This window comes from Dermochelys coriacea, chromosome 1, assembly GCF_009764565.3.
Source record: "Dermochelys coriacea isolate rDerCor1 chromosome 1, rDerCor1.pri.v4, whole genome shotgun sequence".
Taxonomy (NCBI): Eukaryota; Metazoa; Chordata; order Testudines; family Dermochelyidae; genus Dermochelys; species Dermochelys coriacea.
In genome coordinates, this window is record NC_050068.2 from 48666628 (window position 1) to 48689869 (window position 23242).

The window sequence follows — 23242 nt, forward strand, 5'->3', positions numbered from 1 at the left end:
GAGAAAGAAAATGGGGACAGGATTGGCATCTCTCGGACTTAGTTTAATATTTAGTTTTTAGTTGCACAGTCCAATGTTGACTATAATATATACACACACGTGCACACGCACTCTTACACAGGAAGCCATTCACATTACTAGATACAAACAGAGCACACTGTTTTTCTGATTAATTTAAAACATAATATTGTACTTTGTACTAGTGCACAAAAGACAAATTGTGCCACTCAAGTAAATTAAACAGATAACAGAGGCTTTCCCCCCGGCCAATTCCTTGAGTTCAGACAATACATGATTCATAAAAAAAGACTTATTCCTCTGAGTGTTAGCCAAAATTGAAATAATATTTTGTAACTTCTTTGGTGGTAAAGATCTCGTGGCAGAGGTACGCTCTTTTCTCATAAATGCCTACTCAACTCCAAAAGAGATTACATATTTGGAGGACTAGTAAAGAAGGAAACCTGAAATATGTTGGCCTGCTGTATTATAAATAAGGCAGCAAGTTGGTCACAGGTCATGGAAGTCATGGATTCTGTGACTTTCTGTGTCTTCTGCAGCTGCCATTGCGCCTGGCTCAGGGACAGCTCAGGCAGCCCCTGCGCCAGTCACACTGGCCGCTCCTGGGGCAGTCTTAGGCCACCGTGCTCCCCAGCAGCAGAGTTGGATGTGGGAGGGGACAGGGGGTTGGGGTACTGGATGGGGTGAGGCAGGCTCTGGGTGGTGCTTACCCAGGGGGGCTCCCAGAAGTGGCAACATCCCCCTTGCTCAGCTGCTAGGGAGAGGCATGGCCAGGCAGCTCTGCATGCTGCCTCAGCCCAGAGTGCTGGCTTCGCAGCTCCCATTGGCTGGCAGCTAAGCGAGGGGGATGTTGCGGCTTCCAGTGAGCCCCCTAGGTAAGCGCCGCCCAGAGCCCGCCTCATCCCATCTGGTGCCCCAATCCTCTGCCCCCTCCCACACCCAAACTCTGTTGCTGCTGGAGAGGTGGGGAGGCACAGAGCCAGGTAGGGAGCTTGCTGGCACCGCCAACCCCCACCCCAGCACCAGTAGGGGTCCCTGCCATTCGCCACCGCCTTCCCCGACACCCCAAGCAGCTGGGCCGCTCTCACCCAGCACCACCCCCCCAAGTTTTATTCACTAGTGTTTTTAGTAAAAGTCATGGACAGCTCACGGGTCATGAATTTTTGTTTACTGCCCATGACCTGTTCGTGACTTTTACTTAAAATCCCTGTGACTAAAACATAGCCTTAATTATAAGCCACGTGTCTGATTTTTCAAAAGCGCTGAGCATCTCTACCTCTCCTTGAGTTCAGTGGCATAGGTGGATAGACTCAGCACGTCTGAACCTCAGCCAATTAACAGTATTTCTAAGAATAGTTCCCATCTCCTAAAACAATATCAGTTTCCATTCAGAACCTTTGAAACACTATTTAGGATAAATAAACTGGCAACCTAAGCAGGACTTGGTGATGGAGACATGGGTAACTAGCTTTTGGTTTTATTTGTATATGACAGGAGTGTCTTCAAATCTGTATGCTTTGGAATCAAATCTAAAAAAAAAATATTGCTGTCATATGGCCAATGAATAATTTGTCTGGCCCCACTGTGTGCACTTCTAGATTTGGATGAAAACTGTTCCAAATTAAGGTCAAACTTTACTACAGTTTCTTTTCTTGGCTGCTCAAGCTGTTATTGCAGTATAGTGGTGCAACCCTAATACGCTTCTCCTGCATTAATAAATAAATAAAATTGGAAAGTACTTGCAGTGCAGGAAAAATAATAACTCTAGGAGCGACTCCTACACCAGCTCTTTGAAAATTTGGCTTCCTCGTATCAACTACATTAAAAAAGACCTGGTAATTTAATGATCAGAACATTTCAACAAGTCCTTTGTACACAAACAGAAGAATCCATGTTGTCGTGACACATATATATACAATACAAACATCAACATTTACAAAGTAGGGACTATATGATCTTTATTTTTTGCTGTTTAACCATAGTCAGTAAAGACAGTGTAAAGTACTATGTTTAGGAAGTAAAAATCAAATGCACAACTATAAAATGGGGACTAACTTGCTAGGCAGTAATATTACAGAAAAGATTCTGGGGGTCATTGTAGATCATATGTTGCATATGAGCCAACAATGTGATTGTTTCAAAAAAGGCAAATACCATTCTGAGTTGTATTTATAGGAGTGGTGTATCTAAGACATGGGAGATTAATTGTTTCACTCTGTTTGGCACTGGTGAGGCCTCAGCTGGAGGACTGTGTCTGGTTCTGAGCACCACTCTTCAAGAAAAATATGGACAAATTGGAGACCAGTGGAGAGCAAAAAAATGATACGAGGTTTAGAAAACAAGATCTATGAGGGCATATTTAAAAAAAAAAAAAAAGAAACTGGGCATGTTTAGTCATGAGAAAAGAAGATTGAGAGGGTACCTGATAAGTCTTTAGATATGCAAAGGGCTGTTATAAAGAAGATGGTGATCAGTTCTCTATGTCTAATGAAGGTAGGGCAAAAAGTAATGGGCTTAATCTAGTCTGCACCTAGGGATATTTAAGTTAAATATTAGGAAAAACTTTCTAACTCTAAGGATAGCGAAGAGTTGGAATAAGTTACCAAAGGAGGTTGTGGAATCTCTGTCATTGGGGGTTTATAAAAACAGGTGTGAGCTTCTTCAGGGACTAGAACCCTGATCTGTGTAGTGGGAAGAGCCAACACCTGGGGTGGTTGGGAGGCAGACTCCAGGCAGCCCCAGCTTTTGGCCATGGGGTTTCACTTCAGGCTCCAACCCCTGGCCACATGGCAGCAAGCTCCAATCCCTGTCTCTAGCCCAACCCTGGCAGCAGCTGCTGGCCCCAGGCACCGATCCCCGACCCCAGCGGCAGCCACTGGCCCTGGGCACCAACCCCCTGCCGCGTGCTCCAATCCCCAGTCCTGGCCACTGATCCCGGGTGCTGACTTGTAGTCCCAGCTGCATAGCAGGCACCAGCTCTGGGCGCTGATCCCCACTGCCTTTGCCTCCATCCCCCAACCCCATCAAGGGCTTAATTTGTCCTGGGACTTTGCTGAGAAAAGTGATATTAACAAACATACAAATGTCACTTTTCACAGTAATATTTTTATTGAGTCTGCAAAAAAAATCTACATAAATAAATTACAATGATTTAGATGTGTATATGTGCTATTTATTTGTTTTTCCTAAAGTTAATCAAATATTTTAGGAAAAAGTGTCAGTGTGACCACCAGCAAGAGTTGGTGGCTGCACTCTGAGGCCACTAAAAATGTGTTGCAAGAACCCTGTCACAGGCTGAAATATGTTCACATAAAACACTCATCAAATACCAAACATACTTGTAAAAATCTAATTCTGGTCTCCGACATTTGCAATTAGAAGGAGGGGCTACATTTTGTTTGGTAATTGTCTGGTGCAAAGTACTTCACCTTGTTCTAATAAAGAAGTAGACCAAGAGATATTTATGGGAAGTAATAGGAGAGAGAAGAAAAATAAAAATCTTAAATACCTGACATGTTGTCCATAACAAGGGCTCACAAATTGGTACTAAAATTTACATATAGAATATTTTATGTTAGCAGTTTCCAAATATGATGAAATAACGTAGCTTTTTAATAGCCATATCTGTCCCTTATACTATTCTAGGGCTGTCACCCCCTCCTGAGAGGGAATGTTGTGTCAGCTCAGAGATTGTATAGATAACACCTACTTCACTCTAGGCCTAAAGATGGCACGTCCTTCCTTTTGATGGTAAGGATTACGTTTTTCTTCTTCTGTCCCAAGCCATACTGATAATTATATGCGTTTCAAAAGGGCTTCTGAAATAGGATTGGATAATGAATTTTCTTTTAGATATATCTAATGTACTTACAGTAATCAAAATCCTTTGCATGTCTTTTCCAGTTATCTTTTTTCTTTGTATTGCTAAATGAATTTTGGTAACACTTTACTATGCAGAGTTTCATTAACATGCAAATAGAGAGTTAATACAGATAGGTCACTTGGGCATGGCAAGCACAGTTTATTTGTGAAATGAAGAGCACACTGTTCTTGGTTCAGAAAACACCATTAAAATTGATACAATATGGTCTTAGAGCAGGTGTTTCTCCAGTTTTTTGTGCTGGTGTCCCCCTTTGGACTTTAAAAAAAAAATCATGGAACCCCCCCTCCCCCACAATAGAAAACATTTCAACCCCACCTCACCTTAAGTTTGGGAGTCTGCACTTCAGCCCTCTCTGGCGCTGAGCTGAAACATGTAAATTAGCTTCACGGGACCCCTGTGGCATGGGGATCCAGGGAACTGCCCTGCTTCCTAACCCCTAACGCCAGCCCTGCTTGTGACTCCCCTGAATCTGCCCCACGTGCCCCCTGGGGATCGCTATCCCCTGGTTGAGAAATACTGGTCTAGAGGAATAAGCATGGTCCTGGGAGTCAGGAGGCCCTAAACTCTTATTCTGGATCTGCCACGTAAGGATAACATAGATATCGTTGGATAATCCTGGAGATTGACACCAAAATTGCACAGAATGATGTGTATTGCCAATGCCAAACCTTAGGAGGTCTCGGTTATTTGGGGCAGGAATCCTGGGGAGTAGGCAGGCTGGTATATATTCTTAAATTAATTTTATCTCATAATTCTGCTGAACTCTCTGATGGAGTGTGATATGGCTTTATCAAATTCTGAAGTATGTTTTATACAGGGGTGAAGTATGTTTTATACAGTCTGCAGGCCAGATCCAGCCTGTCAGGGATTTGGATCCAGCTTGCAGGATTGTCCCCTGGTGCCGCAGGCCCCGCGCCACACTCAGAAGCGGCCGGCACTACAGCCCTGCAGGCTGGGTAGAGAACTTTTATACAAAAAAAAACTCTTTCTGGGGGACACCAGGAAGATTGGCATCCTCAGAGACAGTTGGTAGTTCCAACTAAGTATGGGGTAAAGCTCTTGAGCTTAGCCCATGATCATCCTAGTGGCCATGCTGGGCTGCACAAAACCAAAAATCATTTGGAAAAGTCGTTCCACTGGGAGGGAATGGGCAAGGATGTTTCTACCTATGTCCGGTCTTGTAAGGTGTGCCAAAGAGTAAAAAAAAACCCAAGACCAGGTCAAAGCCCCTCTCCAGCCACTCCCCATCATTAAGGTTCCATTTCAGCAAGTAGCTGTGGATATTCTGGGTCCTTTTCCGAAAAAGACACCCAGAAAAAATCAGTACATACTGACTTTCATGAATTTTGCCACCCGATGGCCAAAAGCAGTAGCTCTAAGCAACACCAGGGCTAAAAGTGTGTGCCAGGCACTAACAAACATTTTTGCCAGGGTAGGTTGGCCCTCCGACATCCTTACAAATGCAGGAACTAATTTCCTAGCAGGAACCATGAAAAGCCTTTGGGAAGCTCATGGGGTGAATCACTTGGTTACCACCCCTTACCACCATCAAACAAATGGCCTGGTAAAAAAGTTTAATAAAACTTTGGGGGCAATGATATGTAAATTTGTAAATAAGCACTCCAATGATTGGGACCTAGTGTTGCAGCAGTTGCTCTTTGCCTACAAAGCTGTACCACATCCCAGTTTAGGGTTTTCACTATTTAAACTTGTATATGGCCGCAAGGTTAAGGGGCCATTACAGTTGGTAAAGCAGCAATGGAAGGGGTTTACACCTTCTCCAGGAACTAACATTCTGAACTTTGTAACCAACCTACAAAACACACTCCGAACCTCTTTAGCCCTTGCTAAAGAAAACCTAAAAAATGCTCAAAAAAAGCAAAAAGCCTGGTATGATAAGCATGACAAAAAGCATTCCTTCAAAGTAGGGGACCAGGTCATGGTCTTAAAGGCGCTCCAGGCCCATAAAATGAAAGTGTCGTGAAAAGGGCCATTCACGGTCCAAAAGCTCCTGGAAGCTGTTAATTATCTCATAGCATGCCCCACTTCAAACCAAAAGCCTCAGGTGTACCATATTAATTCTCTAGAGCCCTTTTATTACAAAAAATTAAAGGTTTGTCAGTTTACAGCCCAGGGAGGATATAACGCTAAGTAGCCTAAAGGTGTCTACTACAAAGGAAAAAGTGATGGTAATGTGGAAGAGGTGAACCTCTCCATGACCCTTGGGCGTATGCAGCGACAGCAGATCAAGGAGCTGAGCACTAGCTACGCGCCGATGTTCTCAGCCACCCCAGGACTGACTGAACGGGCATACCGCTCCATTGAAACAGGTAATGCTCACCCAATTAAAGCCCAACCTTACCGGGTGTCTCCTCAAGCTAAAACTGCTATAGAATGGGAGATCCAGAATATGCTACAGATGGGTGTAATCCGCTCCCCTGGCAGTGCATGGGCATCTCCAGTGGTTCTAGTTCCCAAACCAGATGGGGAAATACGTTTTTGCGTGAACTACCGTAAGCTAAATGCTGTAACTTGCCCGGACAACTATCCAGTGCCACGCACGGAAGAACAATTGGAGAAACTGGGACGGGCCCAGTTCATCTCTACCTTAAACTTAACCAAGGGGTACTGGCAGGTACCACTAAATAAATCTGCCAAGGAAAGGTCAGCCTTCACCACACATGTCAGGCTGTATGAATTTAATGTGCTCCCTTTTGGGCGGCAAAATGCACCCGCCACCTTCCAAAAACTTGTAGATGGTCTCCTAGCGGAATTGAAAAAATATGCAGTCGCCTGCCTTAACAATGTGGCCATATTTTCGGATTCCTGGGCAAAACACCTGGAACATCTACAAAAAGTCTTCGAGCGTATAAGGAAGGCAGAACTAACTGTTAAGGCTAAGAAGTGTCAAATAGGCCTAAACAGAGTAACTTACCTTGGATGCCAGGTGGGTCAAAAAACTATCAACCCCCTACAGGCCAAAGTAAATGCTATTGAAAAGTGGCCTGTCCCAAAGTAAAAAAAAAACAAAAAAACAGGTCCAATCCGTCTTAGGCTTGGCCGAATATTACAGGCGATTTGTACCTCAATACAGCCAAATCATCGACCCACTGACAGACCTAACCAAAAAAACCCAGCCAAATGCAGTTCAGTAAACGAAAAAGTGTCAAAAGGCCTTTAACCAGCTTAAAGTGACACTCATGTCTAACCCTGTGCTAAGGGCCCCAGACCTTGACAAACCATTCCTAGTAACCTCAGATGCGTCCGAGCATGGTATGGGAGGAGTCTTAATGCAGAAAGAACCAAATCAAAAATTCTATCCTGTCGTGTTTCTCAGCAAAAAGCTGTCTAAAAGAAAAGGCCACTGGTCAATCAGTAAAAGGAAATGTTACGCCATTGTCTACGCTCTAAAAAAGCTATGCCCATACATTTGGGGACAGCGTTTCCACCTGCAACCCGACCATGCTGCGCTACAGTGGCTTCATACCGCCAAAAAACAAAACAAAAAATTTCTTCAGTAAAGTTTAGCTCTCCAAAATTTTAATTTCAACATACAACACATTTCAAAAGCTTCTAACAAAGTGGCTAATGCACTCTCCCGTAAAAGTTTCCCAAAATCAACTTGTTAAAATCATCCTTAAAATGTAAAAAATATTGTTAGTCTTTATACAGTTAGTAGTATATTTAAAAATGCATGTGTCTTATTAACTCTGTTTCTCCTAAAGCTCCAAAAAGAAATCATAGCCAGTGTTTCACCCTATCTATGATTTGGGGGGGCGTGTTATAAATATAAAGGGAAGGGTAACCACCTTTCTGTATACAGTGCTATAAAATCCCTCCTGGCAAGAGGCAAAATCCTTTCATCTGTAAAGGGTTAAAAAGCTAAGGTAACTTCGCTGGTACCTGACCCAAAATGATAAATAAGGAAACAAAATACTTCAAATCTGGAGGGGGGAAAAAGGCTTTTGTCTGTCTGTGTAATACCTTTGCCAGGAACAAATAAAAAATGCAAGCCCTCCAACTCCTGTAAAGTTAGTAAGTAATCTAGCTAAAAAATGCATTAGGTTTTCTTTGTTTTGGCTTGTAAATTCGCTGCACTGGAAAAAAATGTGTATTCCTGTTTTTGTCTTTTTGTAACTTAAGGTTTTGCCTGAAGAAGTTCTCTATGTTTTATGTCCTCTCTGACTGCCTGTAAAATTATCTTCCATTCTGATCTTGCAAAGTTGTTCTCTTATCTTTTTTCTTTTGTTCTTCTAATAAAGTTCTAATTTTTAAAAATCTAATTGGGTTTTTGGGGTCTTAAAAAATCCAAGGCTGGTTTGTGCTTATCTTATTTATTCTGAAGCCTCCCCTGGAAAGGGGGTATAAGGGCTAGGGGGAATATTTTGGGAAAATAGAAACTCCAAGTGGTCCTTTCCCTGTTCTTTGTCTAAATGACTTGGTGGTGGCAGCATACTGTTCAAAAACAAGGCAAAGTTTGTGCCTTGGAAAAGTTTTTAACCTAAGCGGGTAAAAATAAGCTTAGGGGGTCTTTCATGCGGGTCCCCACATCTGTACCCCAAAGTTCAAAGTAGGAAAAAAAAACCTAACGTGGGGGTATTGACTTTCAACAACTGGCCTACCCATGCAACAATGGTGTTTCTACACAGGGGTCCACAAAGGAGTTGGGAGGCAAACATGAGTGAGGGATATGGAATTTCAAAGTTTGAGCATGTGGCTCAGAGACAGGTGTCCAGTTTAAGAATCGTGTCCTGTTCTGTGCAGGGGGACTGACCATCGCTAAGTGTAACTAGGAGGGTGTGTCTAGTGCACTCTTGCATGGGTCAGTCCTGAGTCCAGTACTGTTCAATAATTTCATTAATGACTTGGATAATGGAATAGAGAGTATGCTTATAAAATTTGCAGATGATACCAAGGTATGAGGAGTTTTTCAAGGCCTTTGGAAGATGGGATTAGAATTCAAAATGACCTTGACAAATTGGAGAATTGGTCTAAATTCAACCAGATGAAATTCAAGAAAGACAAGTGGAAAGTACTTCACTTAGAATGGAAAAATCAATGCACAACTACAAAATGGGAAATAACTAGCTAGGTGGTAGTACTGCTGAAAAAGATATAGGGGCCACAAACTGAATGAGTCAACAGTATGTTGCAGTTACAAAAAGGGCTAATATCATTCTAGAATATATTAACAGGGGTGTTGTATGTAAGACAAGGGAGGTAATTATCCTGCTGTACTCGGAATTGGTGAGGCCTCAGCTGAAGTACTGTGTTCAGTTCTCGGCACCACAGATGTGGATAAGATTGGAAAGAGTCCATAAGAAAGCAACCAAAATGAAATTTTTTTAGAAAACCAGACCTATGAGGAAAGGTTAATAAAATTGGGCATGTTTAGTCTTGAGAAAAGAAGACTGGAGCGGGAGGACCTGATAAGTCTTCAAATATGTTAAGGGCTGTTATAAAGAAGACTGCGATCAATTGTTGTCTATGTCCACTGAAGGTAGGATAAGAAGTAATGGGATGAATCTGCAGCAAGGGAGATTTAGATTTAGATTAAATATTAGGAAAAACTTTCTTACTACTATAAAGGTAGTTAAACTTGATACTGCCACAGCTTAGGGGGCTGGACTTGATGACTTCTTGAGATTCCTTCCACCCTATGTTTCTGATTCTATGTAAGGACTGGCAGGAAATGGAGAGAGAGGACAGGAGGGGCTCTGCCATGCCTGAAACACTGATGAACCACATGTGCACAAGAACGGGTGAGCTCAGATTAAGGGAGGGTGTGTCTCAGGGCTTTTGTTATTTTCAAAGAGCTGTAACTCTCAACTACTTTAAGAGTAAAGTGACTGTAGTTAAGAAATTCCCCTGCTAACCCCATATGCCTTGCTGCCCTGCCATGTTGTCCCTGAAGGAGTTAAACTACTAAGCTCAGAGTGCCCTCAGTGTAGATGGGGTGCTGAGGGAGTGTTTGAAAGTAACTGGAGGGCTCAGAGGTTTCAGGGTCTAGGGTGGCTGGATGGAATGTTTCACATCCCCCCAAAAAGGTATCAGACTAGAGGCTTGAACCTGGGAGTGAGCCTTAGAGTCCAAGGGCAAGAAATGGTGACTAGACTACATCCAGACTCAGGTGGTTTGAAAGCATGTGGAACCCAGCGATTGGGTCCACTTGCAACAGACTGGTGACTGTATAGTGGGTCGGGGGCCAGTTTGTAACAAGTCCATTTTAGTGAGGCACCTCCTTCCAAGCCAAAATATAAAAGGTATGATCACTGCCCATTCCAGATCAGCCCAAGCTTATGCCAAGCTGCGCAACCAGCTCAAAAATGCCTAGGCAAACCAAGCTCAGTAGAAGTATCAGTTAATACAAATAAATAGTGGATTTTGGTGGTCTTAATTGCATTCAACCATGAACTGAATTGCATGAACCATAGGTTAGTTTTTGCTTGCCATTGCTACACTATCAGGAGTTGAGAGGTCAAATAAGGACAAAGGAACAAATAGACATTTACTACCAGCTGTCTCTGCTCTGTCACTGGCCTCCTGCAGCTTTTTCTCCAGAAGCCTTTAATTACAGAAATTCCAGGGTTCCATATTCCTGTTACAATATAATAGCAAACATTTGCATTGTATATACCCCTGTAACTAAGTAACCCATCAAATGAGAAAAAACCCTTGTGTGATGCAAATGAAGAACTTTAACAAGAAAGTGAAAAGAAAAGGAGTACTTGTGGCACCTTAGAGACTAACAAATTTATTAGAGCATAAGCTTTCGTGAGCTACAGCTCACTTCATCGGATGCATTTGGTGGAAAAAACAGAGGAGAGATTTATATACACACACACAGAGAACATGAAACCAGTCTATAACAGTGGTTCTCAACCTGTAGCCCCCAGGCTGCTTGCAGCCCAATGAGCACACAGCTGCGGCCCATGTGACATCCTCAGGGCCACACAGATCCTGTATGTATTGTGTAGATATGACCCACATAACTCATAGAGAGCAGCCCACAATGTAAACAGGTTAAGAACCACTGGTCTATAATTTCAAAAGGTAGCAGAGATGTAATCTGCCAGTTTCCCAAAAGTCTTTTAGGGCTACCCAGAGTAACTCCAGGGATCTCCATCTTCTTTTCTGTTTTTTTTCCCTGTTAGAATCCAAACAAAATAATTTTTCATGTGTCCATATTTATAGCTTCTTTTCACAGAAACTAAGCTGACAGGACAGCCCCCAGTGTGTCCTTTTTTCATGATGGGGAAAGAGGAATGTACTTAGAGACTTTGATCTAACACACAATGACCAGATGCTTTCCATGCACAGGAATTAGCACTTTCCTGTTTCAGAGTAGCAGCCGTGTTAGTCTGTATTCGCAAAAAGAAAAGCAGTACTTGTGGCACCTTAGAGACTAACAAATTTATTAGAGCATAAGCTTTTGTGAGCTACAGCTCACTTCATCGGATGCATTTGTGAGCTGTAGCTCACGAAAGCTTATGCTCTAATAAATTTGTTAGTCTCTAAGGTGCCACAAGTACTGCTTTTCTTTTTGTTATAGACTGTGACTCACATGTACATATATTTTTACCTGCTTTAACCTCTCAATAACTCTCATTTGTTTTTCTTAGCTAATAAACCTTTAGTTAGTTTACAATAGAATTGGCTCCTAGCATTGTCTTTGGTGTGAGATCTAGGAAGCAAATCAACCCGGGTGAGTGACTGGTCAGTTGGGACAGGTGTAACCTGAATATTTTATGATTTTTGGTGTAAGTGACCATTTATCACATAGTCTATCTTGTCTGGGTGGCAAAATAGACTGGAGAGCCTAAAAGGACTGTGTGGAACTCTGTGGTAAGACTATTATAGTGATCCAGGAGTTCACATTTGTTACTGGGTTGGGGAAATCTAATTATAGAACATATCACCAGTTTGGGGTGTCTGCCCAGTTTTTGACAGTCTACCCTGAGTGGCTCATGGTAGTGAGCCACTCCAAACAGCGTGGCACCATGGTATTTTCTTTGTTTTCTCCTTTTGTCAGCAGTATGGGGTTACAATGTATGGCAAAATTGTCTTGTGAGTCTGCAATTCAGATATCATGTCTGTATGTGAGGTTTTGAAGTAGAGTTACTATTTCTCAGTTTTCAATTTTTCGTCAGTAGTTAATCATGTTTTATAAATTTATCTTTTATGGCAATAGAGCTGACAATCTGATATGTAAACAAATAGTTCTTAATAAATCTGGCATTTCATTGCAACTGGAAGCTGTGAATGATAATTCTGGATTAAAATGAAACTGAGAAGCAATTATCAATGTATCAGTGATATATTTATCAGGATGGAGGTGCAAGGCCTTCTGTATCATTTAAATCTTGAGGAAGGGCTGGAAACATTGGCTATACATGGATGTCTCTGCATTTCCTGTATGTTATAGAATGGGTCTCCTACTTGGCTTTGAATAGGTTGGTGCAGAGAGAGAGTGGGTGTGTCTCTGTTTGTGTTTGGGGGCTGGGGTTGAGATGTGGGGGTTATGAGATTCCTGACCATCTGGATTTAGTAGCCTTAAACCATTTATAATGGGTATGAAGGGGCACTGGCTTCTCTTCCTGCTCATGTCTATCCTTCTTCCAAATCCTCTTGATTCTGTGCATAGTTTTAAATCAGACCTTATGATTCAGAATCTGTTTGAAAACTCCAGTTTATTTTGAACAACAAAAAAAGTCAGATTTAATTTATTCATCCATTTATAAATTAAAGAAATAAAAGATTTTAAAAGATTGTATATAAGACAGAGATGGCAGAGTTTTGAAGTCATTCTCTTGATCACCAGTCCCAGCTCTAATCGCTAAATTTATGACCTCCAGATTTTTTCCACAGTTCCAGATAAGAAGTTCCCATAGCTTTTTTTTTCTAGTTTTGCCTTTCTTTGTAACTGTCTAAAAACCAAATAATGTAATTTTTGACAATTTCTACACACCTAATCTAAAACAGTGATAAACAAGCTAAGACTCCTGTAATATAAAATATAATCTGAAATATGTTTTTTCAAATACATTTTTAAAATGTGCTCTTACTTTTTAACTATTTGAAATTTCATTATGCCAATAATACTGTAAGGTGTAATTTATTACCAATTTAATAAAATTTAAAACCAGCAAAACTTTAAAAAGTAATGATATCAGACAAAATTACCTTTCTCTTTCATGTGTGTTCAAACCAAAGCCTAAGTTTCACTCATACCAGTAGGTAATACAAAGCCAGGTTTCATTGTAAAAATTAAAACACTATTAAAAAAAAAAGAGGAGTACTTGTGGCACCTTAGAGACTAACAAATTTATTTGAGCATAAGCTTTCGTGAGCTACAGCTCACTTCATCGGATACATTCAGTTTTTCCACCAAATACATCCAATGAAGTGAGCTGTAGCTCACGAAAGCTTATGCTCAAATAAATTTGTTAGTCTCTAAGGTGCCACAAGTACTCCTTTTCTTTTTTGCGAATACAGACTAACACGGCTATTTTTCAAAAGATCAGAAAAACCAGCATTATATTCAGTGCATGGAATATACACCAAATTAAGCAGATCTTGCTGCTTTTCTAAAACAAGCTTTTCTTGGATCAGTGTAATATTATCTACTCTGATTAGGATAATAGAAGTTAGCAATCATAAATCACTGAGAAGGAAATAAGACTTAGCCTAAGGATGTGAGGACAAGGATGTGAGGATAGTCAAATCTGAACATTAGTGGTTGAATATGCTATTGCATTTCTATTGTTCAAGACAGAATTTCAGATGCATTCATTGTAGTCTTTCTTCTCAACAGGCTCACGCCAAAGTCTGGCATCTCTACAATGATCATTTTCGTCCAACTCAAGGAGGCCAAGTGTCCATTGCCCTCAGCTCCCACTGGATAAAGCCTCAAGCTATGACCGAAAAAGACATACAAGAATGTCAAAAATCCCTTGACTTTGTGCTGGGCTGGTTTGCTAAACCCATATTTATTGATGGCGATTACCCTCAGAGCATGAAAAATAACCTCTCATCTCTGTTGCCTGAATTCAGTGACTCAGAGAAGAAGTACATCAAGGGAACAGCTGACTTTTTTGCTCTTTCTTTTGGAGCAACACTGAGTTTCCAGCTCTTGGACTCTCAGATGAAGTTCCATCAGTTGGAATCACTAAGCCTGAGGCAGCTCCTTTATTGGATAAGCTGTGAATATAACAAGCCCAAAATATTCATTGTGGAGAACAGCTGGTTTGTCTCTGGTAGCACCAAGCGAGATGATGCCAAATATATTTATTATCTCAAAAAGTTCATTATGGAAACTTTAAAAGGTAGCTCTGTTGACAAATTCATATTATTCTCCTGACAAAACTTATGGAAAATATCCCATTAAAATATTCCATTAAAGCTCATTAAACAAATGCTCCAAAACTTAATTTTGGTCTTTAACGTTTACCTAGACTTTCGCTATGAAATGAGACTTCAAATCAGTTAGTTACGTTCATTTTTATCAGTGGTTGACAAGTGCCTTTTAATGAGTGAAATATGGATGGGATTTTGTTGGTCTGGTCCTGCTTTCCTTGAAGCCAATGGCAAAACTTCTATTGATTTCAGTAAGAGGAAGTGCTGTTTGTTTAGTTATCAATGGGATTTGCTTGGGATCATTACAGAAAAACTCCTGTGATGAGTTTTAATACGATAGCTTAATAAGAGTGTACACACACACACACACACACACACACACACACACACACACACACACAGATTGAATAATCAAAAATTTGGAAAATCCAGAGAATGGGCAAAGAGCTTTCTAACCGTTATTTTAAAATTCAGAGTTGCTTTAAACTAGCTGACCCCTCCTGGAAAAACATTAAAACATACCCTCCTTCTTTATTTACAGCGTACATGAACCGTTACTTCTAGTAAAAAGATCCAGTTTCTAAGAATGCAGAAATGATAGTTTTAAGTTGCAACAACAGCAATACTGTACTATTTTTGAGTGTGCTTGAGTTTATCGTTTCTGCATTTTAAAAAGCTGATAGTGTACTGTTTACTAGAAGTAACAGTTTGTGTATGCTGTAAATAAAGAAGGAGGCTACATTTTAATGCTTTGTAATGATCCTGTGTGTGTACTGGTTGTTTGCTTAATATGGAGAGCCAGATAATGGAGGCTTGGATAAATGGGGTTCTCCTGTAGTTTTAGAACCTGATTCTGCTCTTACATCAGTTTCAATCTGTGGACTTCAGTGGAATTAATCCTGATTTACACTGGTCTGAGAATCAGGCCTTTGAAGTTTTAAGTAAAATTATTTTATTTTAACTAATTTTTTTTTACCAATTGTTAACCTAGAATTAAAAAAATGACACCCCCCAACATACTTTATAACATTGACCCGTCCCATTTTCTAATACTTCTTTAATGGCAAAGTACTGTAGATTCTTTCAGTTCGGCTTCTCAACAACAACTTTTTGGGATAACTGTTCCCTGTTTCCTCCTTAATGATTATTTTTTATTATACTGTACTTTTTATTACTACAAAACTTGTCATAATTGGTTTATTTCTTTGTTATATGCTTCAAGGGTTTTTACAATATTAGTAGCTGAATTAAACTATTCACTCAGATTAAATAGCTTTCATGTTACAGTTGAATTTTCCTTTAATGGTATAGTGCAGATGATTTCAATTTGCCTCCCAACCGGGATAAAAGATGCTGGAATTACTACATTTGTTTCAGCTGCTGTTGCAAACACCTCACTATTACATCTAAACTAAAAGTTGAATTAACATGCAAGCCAATGTTGTATCTAAAGTCTGGGGGATAGTGAGTACTAGACAAAAAGAAAAGGAGTACTTGTGGCACCTTAGAGACTAACAAATTTATTAGAGCATAAGCTTTCGTGAGCTACAGCTCACTTCATCGAGTTATTAATTATTGCATGTACAATGTATTAGAGGTGTATGTGGCATTATATGGAAACTACATAGTCATATTGTTAACAAAAAGGTGTTGTTTGTTTATTCAGTTTAATAAAATTATTGATGTATATACATAGATCTGCACTCTGTGTGACTAGGGCTTACTGGCAACATATTAAATTATAGACTATATTTTCTCTTTCAATTTGCCACTCGGTCACCAAGAAATTCATAATAAATAACAAGAACTATTATTATTTTGGAATGCCAAAAATTTGCTAAGCCCTTTACAGAAACAAGTAAAGATATAGTTCCTGCCCTGAAGATTGTACATGGGGGCAGGGAGAAGTATGAAGGAAGATAAATGTAATCTCAATAAGTCATGTGGTTACTCAATAAGGCATGTGCACTGCTTGATGCTTACATTGTATTTGAGACTTTTTTCCTGCTTCCAAATTTTTTTAACTCACTTCTCGTAGGGAACATGGCACAAGTCACCAAACTTTTAAGGAGGGATTTTAGGAGAATTTTTGGTGTGCCGGAAAAGCAATGTGGAAGCTCTCTGCTAACATGCAGCTGGAGTGTAATGCTAGTCTAAGAGAAATTTTTGCTGATGCTAGTTAACGTTACTCCATCCTGACTTTTACTCTGTTAGAACAGCAAGTGTTGTGTAAATGTGGAGGGCTTTTTAAAAAAATCGATGTTTGCCAAACAGAAAAGAACTAATCTTTAGGGAAAGAAATATTCTAGTTTCTTTGGGAGTTTTTCACGGCAAATTAAAGAGACAGCCGAATTAATCTTTTATAATTCCATTGGTTTAATTGGTTCAAACTGTGCTACATCAAGAATCAGTTTGGCCCCTCATATCTGATTGTAATGAGATACATTAGTAAAACTAGGAAATATGAACACTTTGACATTTGATTGTGTAAAATGTTGGCAATGTAACTAGGCTGTGTAATGTTAAGTTCAATAGGTATCCAATTTGTGTTTACATAAGGTGGTGAGTGATGAAGCTAAATTGTGCTGGATACTGATACAGGCCCCAGTTTAACAAAGCCCTTTAAAATGTGCTTAAATGCTTTGCTAAATAGGAATGGATTTAACTATGTGCTTAAAATTAAACACACACACTTAAAAGCTTTGTTGAATCGGGACCCTCTCTAAGAACATTTTGCTGATTCTAAGTGTTTAATATCTATAGAAATGCAAACCATTTGTAAACCTCAGATTAAATCACACAGTGGAACTTGTCACAACAATAATAATGCTGGTACGACCCTTACATCTGTAACAGGCTTTCAACCTACTTTAGGTATGAGGGTTAATAAATGCCAGATATTTATACCAGAAAATGGTATTCTCATCACAGATATGAGGGGGTCTGTAAAATCAAATGAGTAAAGTCTCATCAGCATTGTCTGCCACCCGCATTGCCTGGATAGTTAATGCAAATCCCTAAAAACACCAAAAAGTTGTGTTAAATTTTTCATGATAATTGCTTCAGAGTAACTTTTTTGTTTCTATATAACTTCTTGGATGTAAACTATAATAGTTGGATCCAAAGGCCATTGAAGTAAATTGAAGGACTTCCACTGAATGGAATTTGAATCAAGCCTTAAGACATGTATTTATCCTACTTTATTGTTCTAATGGTCAAATACTAGAATCGTTTTTTAAATGGTATACTTTATCTGGAAAAAATGAACAATATGAGGTCATCTTGGTTTTTTTCTTCTCAGCCATCAGATATGATGAAGTTGATGTCTTTGGATACACCGTTTGGTCCCTCATGGATGGCTTTGAATGGCATAGAGGATACAGCATTAGACGTGGATTATTTTATGTTGATTTTCAAAGCCATGACAAGAAGTTTTTGCCAAAGTCTTCAGCTTTGTTCTACCAAAAGCTAATAGAGAGAAATGGCTTCCCACCTTTGCCTGAGAATCAACCCATAGATGGGAAATTTCCCTGCGACTTTGCTTGGGGAATTGTTGACAACTACATTCAGGTAAGTCTGATGACAAAGTCAATAGATGCTCCAACCAAACTGTTCTTTAAGTATATAATAATTGTATTGTGCAAGTATATAATCATTTTAACTTGGGTGATATAAGGTCTGTTACCATAATGATGTAGTGGGAACACCAATTTATTAAAGCTGCATATTTTACAGAATATCTTCCCAGCTTTCAACAGGCATCCTAAATGTGACCATAAAAGTGGATCCAAATTTAAATATCATAAATAACAGACTTTCTAAAAACAAACACCACATAAACAACAGAAAATGTGATTTAATGTATATCTTCCTAGATCACTTACTATGTGTTCAGTTAACAAAAATACATTTTTTTTCAAATTCATTTTGGAAGATAATTATCTACTAAATTCAGCACTTCCACACAAAGGTTCTAATATATGAAAATGGCAAATATTGTAAGTGGCATTTTTATCTCCATAGTTTTAACAGCAGCATATTCGGTTGTTGTGATCCAAAGCTATTCCTTTTAATGGCAAGAAATTTGTTTAAATATACCCTTGTATTTGGAAATGTTAAAAGTCACGAAACCATCATTACACGTGTTTTCTAAAGGCCATTCCTAATTAGAGCTGCGTGCACTTTTTTTTGGCAATTAGGAATTTTACAGAAAAATGCATTTTTCAGGGCTGTGAAACTATTTGCAAATCTTGGTCAAATCTGGTGAATAGTTTGTCCCACAAACACACCCCAAAAATGGAAAAAAAGAATTTAAAAAGTGAAAATCTTTTGGTTCAATAACATTGAATCATTTCATTTTAACTTTTTGTTTCAAAATGGAATCTTGTTTTCAAATTTGCCCAGTTAAAAAAAAACCACACCTGAAAATGACCAAAACAAATTGAAAAAATAAAAATAAATTGTTTAAAGTCAACCTAAGAGGTTTTTGGAGGAGTGGGAGGTTGGATTTTTTTTTGTAATTTTGAAAAAAAATTGTTTTGGTTTGAACTGAACCAGGCTTTCCCCTTCCCCCAAACCGGTAGGTTGGGGTTTTTTGGTTAGTCCCCAAACTGAAAAATCTGTTATTTGCTCAGTTCTGTTCCCAATGTGTTCATGTTTTCTGCATGTGCATTACATCATCATTGTTAGTGGCATTATGTGCTAAAAAAAAGCAGAGAGTGTAAAGGAAAATAACTTTGAAACAGGAATGGACAATTCTGCTGTGCTCCACATTTGCCAGGCAGTGCAGTATTGCCTCTGTCTCTGCAGCATCACTGCCCACTTATAGCAACCAACATGAGACCCTCTTCTTAGCTTTCACTTCTTTTCTCCAGCTAGATCTGTTACCTCTGACAACCCTTCATGATTAAAGCCTTCATGTCACATGCAAAAATTATAGACAGGTTGTGTCTCTTTGAAAATGTGACTGTATAATTCTTAGATACTGTTTTGTCTTCAGGGCTCCTGTAGCCACAATAAAGATGTAATGTAAAATTCAGCTCTCCGATTGGATCCAAGAGCAAAATTTTTAATTTAGCTTTTCCACAAAGACAGAAACTTTCTGAAGGCTGGGGCAGGGGTTCTGGAACAATTTGTATCGTGTGAGTGATGAGAGCCATTGAACCAACTGTAAACCCTGTATATAATGGAACCTACTTCAAGCCAGGGGGTGCAGTAGCACCCCTAGTTCCAGCACCTATGAGCTGGAGCATAGCTTTTTTTTGTTTCTTACCCTAAAAGTAAGCTCTAACTTCACACTATTGAGAAACATTGCAACCTCCTTATCTGATGCATTGATTTTTAAGAAAATTCAGCAATCATTGTCCTTCTGGTCCCAAATAAATTGACACTGGAAATGGCACTGCTACCTTTGGGATCAATAAGAGCTGTAAAGTTACTGAGTCTGGTAGTTCAAGACACTTAAAAAAACCCTTCAGACTCTGGATATTTTCACTTCAAAAGGATATTCAAACATTTTGTGCTGTAAGGCTGAGGTAGAATGATTTGTAGATGCATCACAGTGGAAAAACATTTCTGATAGCATTCCCACAGTATTAGTGGAAATGCATGCTTTAGTAATCTACAAGGAACAATTCTCCAGAAAAGCCATTTCCCTCTGACGTGCTGTTTTTTATTGCTTTCCTCTGTAAGCACTACACTGACCTCTCCAGAGAAAACAGCAAGTGATCTGCAGCTGCTCTGCACAATTCTACAGTCTCAGTTACAGGCTCAACAGTGGGTTTAGGCTGACGCTGCTTTTGAAACAAAAGGTCCAACTTAGGGAAACTTAGGCTCAGAGGCTTAATTTAAGAAGAAAAATAGTGGACATAGACAGATGTATATGTAGGAACTCTGTCCAATAGTTTGGGTCCTTTGAAAGGTGAACTGGACTAGGAAGGAGAAAAAAATAATACACATCAAAAAACCTTCTGAGTAACTCTTTCCCTCCCTTTAGAGTCCTTTTTATTATCCTGGTATTTATTAAAAAATAAATATGTGATGTTGTGAGAGTCTGAGCATCTATATCTCTCATTGATTTCAGTGGGTAATACAGGTGTTCTCCAGCTCTCAAGCCCAAAAGATTTGTGGAAAATTTGCTTATTGTTGGAGAGATGCACATTGGCATGACTCTGATATCAGAGCAAAAATATGACTCGGAAATAAACAGCATGCTATCTTAACCAATTTAGTGTCGTCAAAGCAAAGGAATGACACCTTTTAGTTCAATATACTAATGCAGTTAAAGGACGTTTCTTTAGCAAGAAGCAAAATTCTTACCCATCAATTCATGCTGAAAATCAAGCTCAGAGACATATTTCTCTTTTATCATGGGTTCAAATAAGGAAACTGTTTAATTCTTCTTCATGTTTCATTTATTACTTATTTTGTTCCACTTTAGAGGAAAAAGGAAGGCTTATTTATGGTAATTTATAGTGTACAAATAGCCCTAAAATATAGCTTTTTAAACTTTAAAGACATTATTTTAAAAATGAGTACAGACTTTGCTGTATTATCCTTCTCTGGATTTGCTCTTTTGTCCCTGAGCAGCCCCTGATTTCCCTCACAGAACTGAGCATTGTGGGGAGAGTGTAAACAGAAGGCATACACTAGTACACTGCCTTTTATAAAAGTAGGGTAAAGGTGCTACATATATTTGGCATTTTCTGACCTCACAATATTAAGATGCATTCATTCATATGAGTCAGAGATGGCATCAGAGATAGGGTTACCAGATAGCAACTGTGAAAAAACGGGATGGGGGTGAGGGGTAATAGCCACCTATATAAGAAAAAGTCCCCTAAAACGGGTCTGTCCCTTTAAAAATGGGACATCTGGTCACCCTAATCAGAGATGTATGAGGGAGATGCTGAAAGGAAAAATGTGCTTATCTTAGGAGGCAGCATCAATTAAAAGAAATATTCTACTTGTAATTATCTTTTAATAAACCTTGTCTGATGGTTATGAATTTTCTGTATAATGAGAACTGACAATTTGAATCTTTTCCCTTCTTAGGTAGACACTACCCCCTCCCAATTCATTGACACTAATGTATATGTGTGGGATGTTCACCACACGAAGAAGCTTATTAAAGTTGATGGAGTTGTTACCCCAAAACGTAAGCGTCACTGTGCTGACTTTGCTGCCATCAGACTCCAGATCTCGCTGCTGCAGGAAATGCATGTCACACATTTTCATTTTTCACTGAAATGGTCTTTGATTCTCCCTTTGGGTAACCTATCTCAAATCAACCACACATTCCTGCACTATTATCAGTGTTTTGTTAGTGAACTTCTCAGAGTTAATATAACTCCTGTTGTTGCTTTATGGCAACCTATGGCTGAGAACCAAGGGCTTCCGGTTGTGCTAGCCAAATATGGAGCCTGGGAGAACCCAGAGACAGTTCAAGCCTTTGTTGAATATGCCAAGCTCTGCTTCAAAACTCTTGGCCACCATGTCAAATTTTGGATAACAATGAATGAACCCTATGTGAGGAACCTGACATACTCTGCAGGGCATAATCTGTTGAAAGCCCATGCTAAAACCTGGCACCTGTATGATAAAGAATTTAGAAGATCTCAGAAAGGGAAAATATCTATAGCTCTGCAAGCTGATTGGGTAGAGCCAGCCTGTCCTTTTTCCAAAAATGATCAAGAAGTTGCTAATAGAGTTCTAGAATTTGACATTGGCTGGCTTGCTGAGCCCATCTTTGGGAATGGTGACTATCCACATGTGATGAGAGAATGGCTTCACCAAAGAAACAGCATTGATTTATACAATTTTCACTTGCCTTATTTCTCTGAAGAAGAAAAGAAATTAATCCAAGGCTCATTTGATTTTTTTGCCTTAAGTCATTACACTACTATTCTTGTGGACTGGGAAAAAGAAGATGCACTGAAGTATGATCACTATCTTCAAGTTCAAATGATAAAAGACATCACATGGCTGAACTCCCCAAGCAGAGCCGCAGTGGTGCCCTGGGGATTGCGCAAGATGCTCAAGTGGGTTAAATCCAAGTATGGGGATGTCCCAGTTTATATTATAGCCAGTGGAATTGATGATGATCAGAATATGGTTCAAGATAAACTGAGAGTATATTACATCCAAAATTATATCAATGAAGCTTTAAAAGGTAAGGAATCCATGAAAAGTTTATACACTGAAAGAACTAGCATAAATTTTGGCAAAGCATATGACTGGGGGAAAAATTGGCATCTAACAGCATCTAACATGTAGTTATGCTGTAGTTTATAATGGATAACTTATTCTATGGTACATACACCTATTGTTGTTGTTAAGCAGTAGAGAGACAGAACTACTTCCACTTGTTCTTAATAAACAGAAGAGGAAAAATATATCTTTAAATAACTGGTGTGAATAGCTTCAAAACCTGCTCATGAGATTCCTACCCTCCTCCCCACCCCTCGACTGCTCCTTCCATCATCTCTTTTGGTGCTTCTTCCTCTTTCCCCTCTCTGTTCAAATAACAAAGGCTTCTCAGTCCACAGTCCCTTCCTTTTCTCCCTACACCTTATTCATGGGTGATGTCCTCTCCTCATACCAATTCACCAGTCTACCTCTGCATACTATTTCTGACCAGTGCTACACATCTGACTGTCTCTCCAGCACACCATCTTGGGTGACCTGTCTTCAATTCAAGCTAAGCATGGCCAAAACCAAACTCTTAATACTTTCTCTGTGGTTGTGACAACACCATCATCCTGTCTGTCATTCATGCTTTCAACCTTGGAGTCACTTTTAATTCCTCCTACTCCTTCTCCCTGCCCATTTAGGCCATCACCAAGTCTTGCCAGTAAATCTTTCACAATTTATAAAAATTCCATCTGTCCTGTCTTTGCTGCTGGCTAAAACACTTGCGCACTCCCTTATCTCTTCATGTGATTGTGTCATGTGGGGTATCACTCCCACTGTCCCTCCAGAACACAC

The 23242-nt window shown here is 39.5% G+C and overlaps 1 protein-coding gene across 1 annotated transcript in view; it reads left to right on the forward strand.

Moving 5' to 3' along the window:
- KL (klotho) overlaps window positions 1–23242 on the forward strand; it is a 66505-nt gene that overhangs the window by 32820 nt on the left and 10443 nt on the right. Inside the window, exons 2-4 of the mRNA XM_038387837.2 lie at window positions 13716–14226; window positions 17559–17827; window positions 21311–22427. Of these exons, the coding sequence (XP_038243765.1) occupies window positions 13716–14226; window positions 17559–17827; window positions 21311–22427 (1897 nt within the window). The remainder of the gene's footprint in view (window positions 1–13715; window positions 14227–17558; window positions 17828–21310; window positions 22428–23242) is intronic.